Here is a 16,405-nt window from a genome sequence, read left to right as displayed (position 1 = left end):
ATGTGGCAGCCACCAAAGATTTTTTTTGTTATTCCACACAAGTAAGCTCCAAAGCCAACCACAAACACATATTTCATATGTGTACAAAAGCACCGTTGAATTCCCCAGTTCTACCTTGCAGATCCAGCTTTGCAATTTTCTGTATTCCTTACCTAAGACTATGACACATGGAATTTAGCAAGTCTTGCTAACTCAATATCTCCAAAAGCCTTTCCCATAGAGCTAAATCACTACTCTTCCATTCCATCTGATTCTTTCGCCCAAGAGAGAAAACAAGCTGAGAAAAAAAAGAGCTGAAACTGCAGTGTAGTGAGAAGAACAGAGACTATCTGGGTGGCATCTGTGGAATTCAGTCTATGGTGAGGGTGCAAATCATTAATCCTATTTCCGGTGCTCACATTTTTACTTTCACGATACTTAATACTTATTTTTAAAGTCACAGTTATGAAAGCACCCGAGAAAGTCTGAATGCTATTTTTCTTCTATTTTTTCCCACTGTATGTCTCTAGCTGCCGTAACAGCCAGTAAAAAACCTGATATCACAGACTTTACAACTTGAAAATTCAGAAAACATTCACATACTTCCTTTCTTCACATATCAGTTTTTGGTCCTGAGGACTTTTAATTCTTTGTGTTAATAATGATGATTTTATCCTCTTCTTTGCTTCTTCCCATCGCAGACAATTTTACTCACACTGCTGTTACTTGATTTCTTTTCAACACATACCAATTCACGCTATAAGTCACTAGCTGTCAGCATTTTAAAACAAAGATTAGCAGTGCCAACTACACCTCAGGAAAAACATTTGCTCTCCTCACAGCTCAAGTGTTTATTATACACTACAGAAAAAGTGGTGCATTACATTATCTATATCCCTTTTTCTTCTTTCTGCAGGGCTTCACTAAGCTGGCAACTGACAATTGCATGCTTGTTTCAAAACTGCAGTAAGAAATAATTATTCTGAAAGTGCTGGATATATAATCATCACAACATAATAGCTAAGTTTTTTAAATACACAAGCTATTTCTTTACTAATTTGTATTTTAATAAAATAACTGACAATTTAACACAAAAAGCAATGTTAATCTAGTGAACAAAGATGTATTTCAGGACCACTTAACAAAGCAGACAAGCAAGAATTACCTAACAACAAAGAATTTGAAGGTATGTATGAGCCTATAATTTGTTATGACACAAAGCTATTACCTCAGGAGCCTAGAAAAGTTCCTCTTAAAATTACAGATTAAGAATTGGGAGGAAGATGTTACTTAATTTAAACTCCTTATTCCCAGTTCCATAATTGGTTGCATTTTTAATACAGTGGTCACAAGGAAAAATAACTGTAAGTCTAGGAAAATATCATGCCTTTGATATTTCTCATGTTACTTACATAGCACTTATATAGCATTTTACTAAAGTGTCTCTGAAGACTATAAAATGCAAGAGCAGCCTGAATGTAGAAATACTCAGATATGCTGCAGAAGTAGTAATCAGCAGACATTTAGAAACAACTTCATCTTTGTTCCTCTTCCATGTGTATTATCACAGAAAACAGGGATGCAGGTAAACAGGAAAGGGAGAAATCATTTTTTTATTTGGCAGGAGAAAGAACAGATTGTTCAGCATAGCCAATCTGGTTACCTTCCTTAACTCACTTTAACAACAGCAGCACAAAAGACACCCTTCCAACAAACTTCCAGGAATTACTAGCCCTGGGATAAATATATAGGATAACTAAATATCCTCAAACTAGTTTAGATGCTGGAGCAGTCAAGAAAGTTCCTTTCTTTTAAGAATAATCTTAATGTGATTTAATGTTCCATGTTTTGAAACCTTGTTCCACCTTTGAACATTTATGCCTTACCTAAAAATTATTTTCATCTTACAGCTTACCTGGCAATAGAGCTGAGTAATTTGCTCCCCAGTCTTATAAGCATGTCAATCTGTAAGACTGTGATCCTGCACCAAACTCCAAGAGCCCAGTGTTCCAGTAAATGCAGGAAAGATCACTATGATATAGCAGGACAATACAGCAACACCCAAGTCTTGAAGTTCTAATTAAGTTGGTAGTAATTATACCCAGAATTTTATTTTTTATATGGTGCATTTTGAGAAAGTCTAAACACTTATTTCTACATGAATGTCCCAAATGTGGTACTCTAGGTATATGGTTTTCTCTGGTAGAGATACATTTTGATAGCTTGTGCAGTTAACAAGTAACACATTTTTCTCTGCTTTCCCATTGCTTAACTCCAGAAAATTCACACTTTTTTTGCAGAAGAGGACAGCAGGAGAGATCCCAACAATTTCCTACTACTAAACATTCAAATAAACTATCTGCTTTCAAAAGTATTTTTTAAAACCAAGGAAAAAAAAAGTACTCAAACGACTGTTTCCATGTGCAAAGGACAGACAAGTTAATCAACTGTCCTCTATATTGCTTTGAATTTTTAACCTACATTATTTCATTTCATTTATTTACTAGTTCGAAATGCTGTCAACCATTTAAAATTTTTATTTGAAAAATACTTAAAAGTAGGTCACTGAAAACAAGCTTATACACAATAATACACAGACACATCAGAGGATTAATATATAAAAATCAAGAGATGAAAAAACTGACCTGCTGCTTCTGGTGTTTGTTTAGTAGGGCTAAAAATAAGGTGTAACATCTGGAGCAGTCTGCTAAAGCTGCACAGAAGTCATTGTAGGAAGAAAGTTTGCTACAAAGAGAAAAAATAAAACATAAATGAATGAAATTACTTTTTTCCACAAAAGATTTTTAAAAAAAAATCACTCTGCTTTTGACTCTCAGAGCTGTATTTTCCAACAAATTAAGTAAATGCCAATACTCTGACTTCTAGCAGAGGCATATGCAGTTACATAAGAGCACAACAGAAGTCTAGATATCCTTGCCACAGTGAATTACAGGAAGAAGCGAACATAAGGAGCTTCCCAACCTGCTTGCCATATGGGCACAGTATGCCAACACTAGCACTTCTTAGTGCTAAATGGGAGAACTGTAATGTCAAGATGACGTGCGAAGTCAGACAGGAGAGGAAATAGAGGGTCCCTTCCTACTGCATCTAGAGCCCAATGACAGAACACATCTCTCACCAGCAAACTGCAGAACATGTCTCTTTACAGACACAGTTCCATCTCTGTGCATTCCCTGACATGTGGGGCTCCAGCCCCACACTCCTCACCTTGACCATTGCCAAAACAGAGGATCAGACATGCTTCGGTCACAACAGAAATACTGCAATAACAGAACAATCCAGGATAACCTCTTACCTCCCACATAGCCAAAATCAGGAATGTTGATGTTCAATTACAACCAACTACGGGAAGACTTACAGACTTAGAGAAATGAATAATCTAAAGAGATTGAACATATTCTCTACGAGGAAGCTGCCTAAAGTTACTGATTGAGAGAAAAGAATAATCATTCTGTATTACTAGAAGACAAAACAAAATTCAAATCTGAGCTCCGTACTGCACAGTACACTTTTTTTTTTGGTGACTGCAATTTCCAGAAAGCTAATTAAATTGATTTTATGGCTAATTTGTATCCTTGGAGCATGCAGTTCTAAACTTATGAAAAAAAATTGAAGCAGTAGAAAACTTTAAATAAGACAGATTATTTTTGCTCCATATTGAATTCTAGATTCAATGTCCTTAACGTCCTTATCAGAATTACAGTGTAACTATTGATTACACTTAATTACAAACCCATTACCCCACTTTCCACGGCATTTTCCAAGTAAAAGAAATGCTCTCTCCTCAGAAGAAGCAAATATGCTCTAAGTGCTGTAATCATTGCCAGAACTCATTTTTAGGAATAAAATTAGAAACAGATGTGGAGAAGGTGGCATGGAATTGGGGAAGCAATTCACATGCTTTACAGATAGCAAAGGACCAGATTTGCCTGTTTTTAGCTGCGGAGAGGAAGGAATGACAGCCTCCTCTTCGAAGCACAAACTGATCTCATCCAGAAAGGAGAATATGACAGATGATTTGGAGGGGCTGAACAGGAAAAGTCCATATCAGAATCTCAATGAACATGGAGCCACAGGCAACATGACTCAATACAATAACAAAACAGCAATGGCAAACACTTAATCCAGAACATCATGCATAAACTGTCGTTATAACCCAGCTAACTCCTGAAATTACCAACAGTTGATTTCACAACTTCTTCAAAATCTTTAAATTGTTCGCAAATCCATTTAGCACTGGATATTACAAGCTGGTGCTTGGTAACCGCACCTGGTAATTTTTGACTAAGAAACTATTCAGACTGCAAAATGATCTTTTTGGTGACTCACTCACGCTGATCTCCCTCTCAAAAGCACAACTTGGGAAGCAGCCGCTGAGCGGCTCATAAAACTGAGATTCTTTCAGCGCTTCCATCTGCACACTCAAGCCCTGATCCCAGAGATTAATCTCCTCAAACACTCTGGGACAGCTCAGAAAAATGAACACTGGTCACATTTTCTCTCTTCTGTATTTTATGTCACAATACACAGTTCCTGATGTAACTTCAGTTTGGGTAATTTCTGTCATTCTTTTTTTTAAACTATGGCCTAAAATAGGATTAATAAATACCTAATAACGTATGCAGCTTTAAAACATATGAAATGCTAAATCTCAATCAGAATCTGTGGGATCAAAGAATGACACAATACAACAAAACATTTTTCACAGGCACAATGAATCTGAGTTTGTAGGGCTACAAATAAAAAATTCTCTAAGTATTAATAAGGACACAATTATCATACAAAATCATTAAATTCTACACAGAGCTTTTTAAAAACCAAAATTTGATGTAAATCTTCCAGCTTTAGTGCAGAACTAGCACTGTGTTCTGTAGGTACCTGAGTATCCTGACGATGTAGGTGCAGACATCCTGATCATTCACACGCTGCTCCAGCGCCACACAGAGCTCAGAGGCAGCACCACTGCAAATGAGTTGGCACCTTGCCGGAGGCAAGTCGGCCAGGTTTCGCAGAGTAGCTGTCAGCTGCAGGCAGAATATTTAAATATTTGTTAATCACACCTTTTTACAACAGAATACACATTGCTTTGAAAATTTAATAAAGCCCATGTCTCATTTGTAACATCTAAGGCAGTCTGAATGTCCTGTTCACATTCTGCAGGTATGTATATACCAATAAATAACAGGAAACATGTAAGCAACAAGATTGTGTATTTGAAATAACTGTTTGAAAATGAAAGATATTGATTTTGTCTGCATGTAACTCCCTCCTTTGAGAGACACATGATCTTTAATAAGTTTTAAAATCTTTCGTGCACGTCTACAACCCTATACCAATTGGAAAACAGGTGAAATGCTGTACATGGTTAAAGTAATTTTTTGCATAATGTCTGATTTTGAAAATTTAAGTCTTGCAAATTAATACTGATATATAATATAAATTTTAATAATAACTGTAAGTTGCAAACTAAGATGAATTTATTTTAAAATACAATAAAATTTATTCCAATTAAAAAAATTAAAAGTTAATCAAGATCAAGAGAAATCCACTATAACATACATAATATATATTATATATATTACATATTATGTATATAATATATATTTATAATATAAAAATGAAAAGCTTAAGTGCTCAAGCTCACTTGGAGCAATCAAAATATTTCCATGTGATACCGTTCAACTTAAAGGAGCTTTATGCATAAAATTTCTAACATTTGCAGATATACAAAATGAATAAGCTATTGCATATTTTGAAATATTCCAGTTGTCTTCCAAGGTAAGAGTATTCAAATGCCAAGGTCAGACAGGCAATGACATGTAAATTAATCTTGATTTAATCCAGAACTTACTATAAAATGAATGTGAAGTCATTCAACCTTATGTGAATATGTGAATTCTTCAAATTTCCCTTATTCAAAGAGTGAAGTTATTAACATTAATTTGGTTTTAAACGCAGTTTGATAAGGCACACAAACTATCTGTTCAAATTGTTTGTTATCACAAAAAGCTCGGAAATTAAGTCTTTTATCACTAAATTGCACTGGTTGTCCAGTGATATGTAATTGCTAATTTTAAAGAAAAACTCTGACAAGGAGCAGGTTAAGTTGTTGTGTTTGAGCTTTGGCACATAGGATTCTATGCACTACTCTGTCCATTCTCCAGTAGCTTTCAAATTTGCTGTCCTATTCCAACAAATTTGGCAAAAGTGGACATGTCTTCAGTTACCAAAGGATATTCTGGAGCAACAGGAGAAGAAACAATGGGTCAAAATGGAGAAGCAATGCACAGGGGGGAAAAAATTATGTGATAATGTGAATGTGATACGTGAATGGATTTAGCTTCAGCACTAAATATGAAATCTATACTATACTCAGAACACACAGAAACTGAACCTACAGAAGCCACTCGCATCATATCACTCATAGTTTAAGAAGGTACCTGGAGTTTTTTTGTTATTTTAACAACTGCAAAAAACTGACATTTTCAGATGTGCATTCTTTCTCAAGACACGATGCTCCAAAAATTAACACAATACTGGAGACATATTTTAATAAAAATATTTTGATGAAATACTTTCCTTTTCAAAAGTTTGGGTAGAAAAATTGTCAAATGCAATAGACACAAAAGACTCCATTCAACGCTCACATACAAGATGTTCACAGTCAGCTTAGAATGATATTTGTTGAATTCTAGCTAAGCTTAGCAACAAAGAAAATGGAGGATAAATTCACATATTAGAAGTGTTGCTCAAATGCAGACCAGAGCTTTTACTGCAGAAGAGAGACTTACATATTAGATAATGAAAAAACCCCAAATCTTTATCACTAGATAATGGTGCAGAGGTCTCCAAAAAGAGAGTAAACTTCTTCACTGCCCGAGACAGATGGTTCAAAATCTTCCAGCAGTAAATTGTATCAAGAGCCATTCTCAGACAAAGACAGGTTGGAAAGGAAAAGCAAGGCAAAATAACATATATACTTAAATGTGGTAAGACAATGATATTCAGCAGTTCATAGAACACAAAGGAACACTTAATATATATATCCACAAAGGAACAGTTAATATATATATCCACAAAGGATATATCCAACTGAAATTTGAAGAGTACAATTTAAAAAATGATAGAAGCTAGACAGCAGATGAATTCTAGAGAGATTGCTTCAAGCAGACACCATGACTCAGGGAGAAATGCATAACAACTGGCTCTAGCACTCCCCACCAGCCCTAATCCTTATCTTGCCATGTGAAAGATCAAATTCACCCAAATAGAAAATTTAACTGCAGACAAATGTTGTTTTTAAAGGAGAAGACATTTAAATGCTTTTCAATTAAAGAAAATGGAGTACTTGCTAAGTCTCATCAATGACACTTCAAAAATCCTGGCTTTTGAATAAGCATTACCATATTTTGTACAAATATAACCAGACTATTAGGTTAAGTAACATAAAATGAGCCAAAGATGACCTTGGTTTCATGGTCTCTGTTAAGGAAAAAACCCCAAATTATTGCAAATATTTTTATTCTTGTATTGTGGGACCTCTGCATAAAATCAATTGTGGAAGAATGAAGAAATCAGATAGGGACTTTATTCCCATAAAAAGGATCTAGCAAGATAATGTATAACACTGCCATCTGGTGATTGTGCAATTATACAGTTAAGGAATGAAGAGTTGGTCCCAGTTAATTGAGATACTTCAGCTATCAGGATTAGAAGATGGCAGAGCCTCCCTCAGAGACCACACTGTGACTATTTAAGGTGCTTTTCTCCCCCCGGTAAAATTTGTTCTCTATCCCTGAAGACTTGAATTCATTCTTTATTTCTGTATGTCACTGGATATTCAATCTGTTGTTAGAAGTTACACTATGCTACAAAAATCATGTTTATTCTGAGGACATGAATCACAGAAAAAACTTTCTTCCATACTCTATCCCTGGAAACAGAACTATTCCTTCATCTATGACAACTGAACAATTAACTCACATGGAAGAAGTGCCGCACATAGATCTGTTGAAGGAACTGATATGAGAAAGTTGCACAGGAATTCCATAGCAGTAGGAATCACTACTTTTCTCACAAGAGGAAGAAAAACGAAGTATCTGTACTACTATAGAGGAGAAGACAAACAAGTGAAAGAGCAACCTCAGTGAGAGACAGTTGTCAGTATGACTTCTCCACAGAACTCAAGGCCTTCTTAGAAACAGCCAGTCTGTCCAAACCGTACAAAATAGTTTTGCTACACTTCCAATTCTACTGAAAACAGCAGAGAATGAGAGATTAAAAAAAGAGGTGTAAAATGTAACATTTACAAATTAAACCCTTGATCTAAAAAACTAAATTTATCCACATGCAAATAATGGAAGAAAAACATTTCTGCAAAGTTCTGGGTAAGTTCAGACAGCTAGTCAAAATGCTGAAAATAAACGGATTCATTAGTTTTGTTATTTAGACCTCATTTGTTATTTTACACGCCCCCACTGGCAAAGACTTCTTTTTGTATCTAACTGACATAAATTTCCATCTCTTTCGACTCAACAATATTCCCATTATATGTATTATAAGATTAATGCCAACAGCAGCCATCAAACGTCAGTAAGTAATATACTTTGCTTTTAACCATGCTCTCGGAAGGATAAATATTTTTAAAATACACAGACATGAAAAAAGATACAGGACATTTCTCTAATTTAGGTTTTAAAATGCCTGCCAAAAATACAACCTGATTATGCACTCACTGAAATGACCACTCAGCTTCCATATGTGAGGCATCACTCTCCACTTCTTCATCTAAGCTACTTTCCTTATAGTTTAGGTATTTTAAGTCAGTATCATCTTGCAAATTACACTGAGAACAGAATCTATTCTGGACCCCTCAATAGGGTGTTTCTACCTAAACTGGTTGCCTAAGGTGACACTGCAGTAGTACCAGGACTTCTGAAGTCTAACCAGCATCATTCAAGAAAAATACGGTCATTAAAATTTTGACCATGTGCAAAACCCTGAAGTTTGTACATCTCTGGAAAAAGAAGGCTTGGAAATCCCATATACAATTTTTGTACAGAATATAAGGTGTGATACCAACAAAATGGCACAGATTATTTTAGAATTGTTTGGGGAATTCATAGTGCCCCAAGGAAGTTAACATGTCAAATACCGGAACTTAATGACGACGGGACCAGAAAGGAAGAAAACAGGAACACAACAAGCACAACATTTCCAGTTTCCCCATATATTCTCCCAGCCTGAAGCAATTTGCCATGCCCTTAGCAAAATATAAGTACTAAGCCACACCATTTCATTCAGTGTTTCATAGCATCTCCCAATCTGTTTATGTTTGTTTTAAGATTATACACACTACTCTGCACAGACATACCTCATAGCACCACTAAAAAAACAGACCAAAATCAGTAACAGTAACATGATGACATATGCTTTTTGTTTTCTCATTTAGTTTCAAGAAGTACAATATCCGTTGCTCGTAAGTTAGTAAAGAATTAAAGAAATCTGGCATAATTAGTAACAAACTTAGTGCAAATACTACCTCAGCAAGTTGTCCAATATATTTTCCTATGAAGTCCCCAGAAGCGACAAATGCCAGGAATCTACCTTGATAAATACAAAAAACTCTGTGTTTCTAAAACACTAAGGTTTAAACAGTTTTAGAGCAAAGGATTAGTTTTCATAGCCACTACTCATCAAGGTCTGTTACCTTCAAAAGATTCAAAAAGTGTTCACTTTTGCATCCACTTTTTCCTTATATTACAGTTCTTCAAAAACACTTTGTCAAAGAAACATAGCTATATTTTCTTATGCAGTTTTAAAATACATTATTATTGTAATAAAAAGCTTTCTGTAATCTCCTAAAGTATTGCAGAACCAGTTTGTATTAAGTATTTCAGCTTAAAGAATTTAAACAGAGAACACATTTTTATCTGTTTACTATAATATCCAGAACATTGCCAGCATCATAAAGTAATAATGAGAAACTGGTTTATTAGGTACCCAAAATATTTCTATTAACTTCAGAATTTCTAAAGCCTTTAAAACTGACTACACAAAAATATCTATGGTAATTAAATTTAGGTCCTGAACAACTTCATTAAACTTCTTAAAAAGAAGTCTACTGAAATATAGGTACAATTCTGTCAGTGGCACACAGGGTTAGCTTATCTCCTCTAATTAAATTTTTAATTTGCCCTTGAAGTGTGTACTTTTAGAAATAAAAGTAAATGCTAACCTGGACTAATAAGTGGCCCAAGTTGGAGAAATACGTGTCATTTTCTTTTACGTTATTAATCTGCTTCATTAATTGCAGCAACATTTCAACAGCTCCTTTGTTGACCATTTCATTAAGGAGTACTGCATTTCCAGACATGAATTTTATAGCTCCCACACAATAGAGGAGAGCTTCGTCGTTTTTGTGTAGATCTTCATTTCTCAGAACCTCCAACAAACAATCTAAAAGGAAAATCATTATTCAGAATCTCTAATATTAAAATTTATATTTGATACAGTCCAGTCATTGAAGAGATTAACGATTGGGAAAAAAAACTCAGATTGAACTCTTACATTTCTAGTAAGTGGGCTAGAAAAATTGGGTATTTGGATTGAAACCAAGAAACAATTATTGATGAATAAGAGAATGGGTCTGACTTTTGTTCTCCCAGGCTTCAAGAATCAGCATAAGTTGTAAACACATAGCAGGAATCATTGAAATCACCAGTCAAGATTTGCAAAAGTGATTGTCTGTGCTTGGAATTTTGTGTACTAAACTTGGTGCATTCTAAAGAGGTTTATTCTCACTACTTCCTTAGAAATCAAACGTCTTAAAGCCTCTCTAATGGACCACTAAAAAGCATGGGGACCTAATTCAAATCTCACATTTGAAATCTGTTCGTAGCCTTTTCAGATTTACTTTTTATGTAGGTAAAGTTACTGTAAAGTCCTGTTCTATGCTACCACTGTCAGATATCTGAAATGTTAAAATTAACAGTTGATAATGGGCACAAGCCTAGTTTGTATCTTTCACAGTTAAACTGAGACATGCTGAATTTGGTGAGGGTATCTTAAATGAAAAAGTAATCCTGACCAACTTTATACTTTTGAATTTTTAGTAACTGATTGAAACAGATATTTATCTCTGCTTACTATGTTCCATCAAGTTCCAGTTGAATAAAAACATTGTCCTATGTCATTAAACTGAAGAGATTTTTAGATATGTAAAATTTTTTTCTGTCTCAATCCTAACTGAAACTCTCTTCAAGTATGAGGTTGTATGAATGATGTACACTCACACCAGGCTCTTGCTCAAACTCTCCCCCTCACCAACTAAATCACCTAGGTTGTGGGAACGTAAAAAATTAGTTTCAGGTTCCTGCTCTGCTCAGTATCCAACAGGGTCTTGAACAGTAGTTGTCTATCTGGGGATGAGCAATTAACTTATTTCTTCTACTGGAGCTGCTCCACTGCACATAAATAGTTCACAGGGCCAGAGGAGGAAAAAGAAATTAAATATATAAGCCAGTGACTGCAACAGGGATCTGGGTGATTATGATGTAAATCCAGGTTCATGTCTTCTGCCTGGACAAGTTGGGTCCAAAACACAGAGTGAACAAGCAAACCAACCAACCCCTACCGAGAATGCTCTTTCCTTCATTAGTTTTTAAAATAGAGAGAAAGAAGAGCAAGCGAAAGAAAAGTGAATGAAGATGGTGAACTTGCCACCGGCTGCCACAGGAGAGGAGCCCCAAAGAGGAGATACAAGGACTCCCTGAAGCAACATCTCAGCCTTGGCCATATTGATCATCATCATTGCTCTACTCTGGCCTCCAATTGGGAAGTCTGGAGACACACCATCTATAACGCTGCTGATGTTTTTGAGAACGCACACAGGATCTCTCTCGAGGAGAAAAGACAACGTAGAAAGAACCGTGTCCTGTCAATACCACCTAAGGAATCTTTCCACGGTGCCTTTTGCAACCAGACTTGTCTATCTCGCACTGGCCTTTTCAGCTACCAGCGCACTTGTACAAATGTGGGTAGAGCCCTTCTCAAATCTTCATTCACGAAAGCCCAGCCATGATGACATAGACACAGCCACGTGACTTGTCCAGATGCTATGTATGATGCTAACCTCTACAAAACTGTAGTTTTCAGTATCCAAAGTCAAAGCAACCTGAGCTATTCTCTTTTCTGTGAGTCCTTTCCTTAGTACTGGAAAGGCTCACCTTGTCTTTATTTCTGACAAGTGTGTACTAAACTTAGAGATCATGAATACTCTCATCTAGTTAAGCAGATACACACATGCCTTAACTTACACACATGCCTTAACTTACACACATGCAATAAAGGTTTGCAAGATCAAGGCCCACAATAACAAAACATACTGAAGTTTTAATGAAATAAATGACTATCAAATGAATACTAAATGTCATTCATACACTCTCATTTTCTTCATATTTCTTATATTTGCAAGGGGTTTGTGTGCATGACACAAACATCACTACAATCACTAAGATCTTAGAGCCACTGCTGACAATTCTCCAAAACCATTGCCTCAATGTGCAGCAGCAGCTATAAAAAAACCCCAGTGATCGTTCTCAAGATCCTCCCTGATGATGCCCAACAATACAGTCACCACTATTTCATTCCTATAAAATTTGGTGCAGACAGAGCTTGCATTCTATAGAGTTTTGTACTGTAAATCTCAAGAAGGATCTACTGGAGTTTGAGAAGCTACAGAGAAGGGCTTATAAAACAACTGAATGACACAATATCCTTTCAAAGAGAGAGCTAAAAGGTTGAGATGCCTCAGTCTTGAAAAGGATAAGGCAGAGATACGTGATATGAATGTGGTTTAAAAAATCATGAAGGTGAAGGGTAAGCTGACTAGAAACTCTCACAAATCCTGCAAAAACTACAAGCAGGGGGATAATGAAAAGCACATAGATTTAAAACAGCAGACATAGAATTTCTGGAAATTGTTGTTCTGTGAAATTGGAGAAGCAGACAGAATCAGAAAGTTCAAAAAGGAATTAGGCAAATTAATGAACAAAATACCTATAAACAGAGATTAAAAAGGAATTAGAGAGGGATGCACCATCTAATATCCCTAAAAGAATATAACAGTTCTGAATGCTGGGGGAGTAAAGGGGAAACATCACAGAAAACATGTAGGCTTCGATGCTGTCTCTAGATAGCATCCCCCGCTGCCATTGTTAGTTAGACACAGAATACTGGACTAGACCAATCATTAGTTTGATGTAGTAAGCAATTTTTAATCTGTGACTAAGTGAACTCTGAGAACATTTCCTGAAAGATGAACAGTCTAACTGTTGAATTTCAACATCTAACTTACACATAAGAACAGAATACATACCCAATAATCTATCATTTTGAACGATGTAATCATTTTTTTCATTCCTGCAAATTTTAAATGCTAGCTTGCAAACACTAAGAAGATTTTTTCCATCCACTTTCATCTGTAAAAAAAGTAAAAGACATAAAAATCACAACTAAAATCTACATACAAAAATGCACCATAACATTCTACAAGTTCAGACATCACGGCAAACTTGTATTCTTAGCGAACTATGAAATTCCAGATGAAACCCTAACAATATACTAAACCAAACTGAAAAAGTTTGCAGAATTAAAGGACTCTGAAACACAGATAGTTTAAGCTTTATTTAGCACTGTGCTGACTGACTTTAAAATAAGGTGATATACAAACTTTTAATGTAGTAAGTATATAAATCTGCAGATAGTATATCAGTAACTTGTAGTTTTTCCTCTAATTCACTCTTACACAGAAATTCTGTACAGAAATCATTGGTTTGGCATCCATGACCATGCCACAAAGAACTCCAGGACAACAGTACATGTCATAATAAACTTATTCTCAGATATCAGAAAAGATCTTACGATGTACTAATGGTCACTGAGAGATCATGAAAGGGAAGTTAAAGTGCTAAAAATACAATGACATGTCTTCCTTTCCTCTGCATTTCAAGGACAATTCCTTCTATATTCACGATTTTTTAAAAGATTCCACATAAAAAAATGTCTGTAAGGGAACTTTTCTTTTAACAAGTACCACTTAACATCTATGTAGTATTTGAGTACACAACTGTATCTTCTGATTAAAATAACTTACACTGCCTTAAAGGAGCACACACGCCTCCCCCAACACTCACACACAAATTACTAAAATGTCTTCAGCACAATGTTAGCTGGCATCCTTTCACCAGTTACTGTCCATACATACTTCGTAGAACATGAATCAAGAGGTTCAAAGAGGTTTAACCAGAAATACTAAAGAAAGAGATTAATTGCACTTACTTTCAAAAAAACCCCAAAGTTTTGTTTTGGTATTTTCAGATAAAGGTGTTTAATAAGGTCAAGATATTATTAAAAAACTAAGCTTCATTTCCATGTGTAAATTTTTGATTGCTGTTTTGTTCAAATCCCTGCATGTGTATCCCATCTTAGGACACTGCCTCTTTTCCATGCCTATACAATATTCTTGTTACCATACACCAGCTATCCTACTTTATGCCCTTCCTTCCTCCCCCAGATGTAATTTCTCTAAAAAAAATAAGCTTCAACAAGTGCTGATGTAGATGAATGGGAGACATGTATCTCTGTGGTAGTAAACTGTACTTAGGAAAGTGTTACTTTAGACGCAGTTTAAAAATATGAAATAAAAAATTAAATGCAAGCTGTAATTCATGATTTTGATCTTCACATTCTAACAAAGAGCATTTCAAAACACTTACAGCCAGAATAATCTTTGCCAGCTTCAGGCAAAGTGGATCTGAATCAATGTCTACAAGTTTATATAATATCTTCAGAAGCTCACTTCTTCTTTTAAATTGTTTTCCAAGCATATTTCCTTCATTCAATGCTTGATAGAGCTTGGTACAAGCCAGACAAAGATTTTCTATATTGTCTTCTACTTGAAGGGTGTAGGAAGGGAGAGAAAAATAAAAAATAATTATCAGTGCCACCTTATCCAGAGCATCTCAACAGATAAAGACACAGGAGAACAATATAAAGAATGGGTTGCACAACAACAAAAATAAAGCACCAAATAAATCTCTTAAAATGATAATATGATTCTCAGAAAAAATTTTATTTTGCTTTTTCAAAAAGAGGAGACTCAAGACAAGAAATCACACAGCCAAAATAACACCTAGAGCTAAAACGAAACTCACCTTTAATGCTTAATAATCAGATTGATCAAATGTCTACCAGGAAACTGTGTCTCTGAATATATTATTTAAAGTGCTCCTACCAAACATTACATGGGAAAAAGAGATAGTTAAGGAATATTTTTCTCCCCATATACATAACTTTATATATCAAACCTTGCTGGGATTAAGAGTAACTGAACGTAAAAACTTGTTTACTTGTGTAAAAACTAGAATGTATAGCAGAGGTGCAAGATATATTTCAGTAGGATGTTGGCCTAGTGACAAAAAAGTCATCTACTTCCTCACCCAAGTCCCCCAAACTCTATTTAAAACATACAAAGATAAAATCTACAGTAAGTTATTACAAAAACCACATCTCAGCACAATGGAATCATGTACATGTTTAATTTAGAGAGAAAAGGAAAAGTCTTGTCTATTTTTAATATTCAACAGTGAGATTTTTTTTTTCTTACATTTGCTTTTGTCTATAAGGTGATACTTACAAAGCACCATGTAAATCCACTTAAGCTGCCTGTATAAACTCTGCATTTACTCAGGATGTAGTTCACAGCTAAAATAGAATCACAGAATCATAGAATCATAGAATCAGACGGGTTGGAAGAGACCTCTGAGATCATCAAGTCCAACCCTTGATCCACTACCACCGTGGTTACTAGACCACGGCACTAAGTGCCACATCCAGTCTCATCTTAAAAACCTCCAGGGTCGGAGAATCCACCATTTCCCTGGGCAGCCCATTCCAATGCCTGATTACTGTCTCTGTAAAGAATTTCTTCCTGATTTCCAACCTAAACCTCCCCTGGCACAGCTTAAGACCGTGCCCTCTTGTCTTGCTGAGACCTGCCTGGGAGAAGAGACCAACCCCCACCTGGCTACAACCTCCTTTCAGGTAGTTGTAGAGAGTGATGAGGTCTCCCCTGAGCCACCTCTTCCCCAGGCTAAACAACCCCAGCTCCCTCAGCCTCTCCTCATAGGACTTGTGCTCGAGTCCCTTCAACAGCCTCACTGCTCTTCTCTGGACCTGCTCCAGCACCTCAACATCCTTCCTGAACTGAGGGGCCTAGAACTGGACACAGTACTCAAGGTGTGGCCTCACCAGCGCTGAGTACAGGGAAAGAATCACTTCTCTGGACCCGTTGACCGCACTGTTCCTGATCCAGCCCAGGATGCCATTGGCCCTCTTGGCCACC

General features: G+C 35.9%; 1 protein-coding gene across 9 annotated transcripts in view; it reads right to left on the bottom strand.

Moving 5' to 3' along the window:
• Window positions 1–16,405, bottom strand: part of ARMC2 (armadillo repeat containing 2) — a 76,537-nt gene that overhangs the window by 32,315 nt on the left and 27,817 nt on the right. For 7 of the 9 annotated variants that reach the window (XM_017827857.1, XM_017827841.1, XM_017827801.1 and 4 more), the window contains 5 exons: window positions 14,778–14,956; window positions 13,379–13,481; window positions 10,238–10,458; window positions 4,879–5,024; window positions 2,625–2,724 (listed from right to left, as the gene is read on the bottom strand). In XM_017827857.1, coding sequence (XP_017683346.1) covers window positions 2,625–2,724; window positions 4,879–5,024; window positions 10,238–10,458; window positions 13,379–13,481; window positions 14,778–14,956 — 749 coding nt within the window. The remainder of the gene's footprint in view (window positions 1–2,624; window positions 2,725–4,878; window positions 5,025–10,237; window positions 10,459–13,378; window positions 13,482–14,777; window positions 14,957–16,405) is intronic. The other 2 variants (XM_017827809.1, XM_017827828.1) reach the window with 1 other exon arrangement.

Source organism: Lepidothrix coronata, unplaced genomic scaffold (genome assembly GCF_001604755.1).
Source record: "Lepidothrix coronata isolate B3197 unplaced genomic scaffold, Lepidothrix_coronata-1.0 Scaffold5, whole genome shotgun sequence".
Taxonomy (NCBI): domain Eukaryota; kingdom Metazoa; phylum Chordata; class Aves; order Passeriformes; family Pipridae; genus Lepidothrix; species Lepidothrix coronata.
The sequence above is the reverse complement of the archived record's forward strand: the minus strand, read 5'-3'. Positions and strand labels throughout refer to the sequence as shown.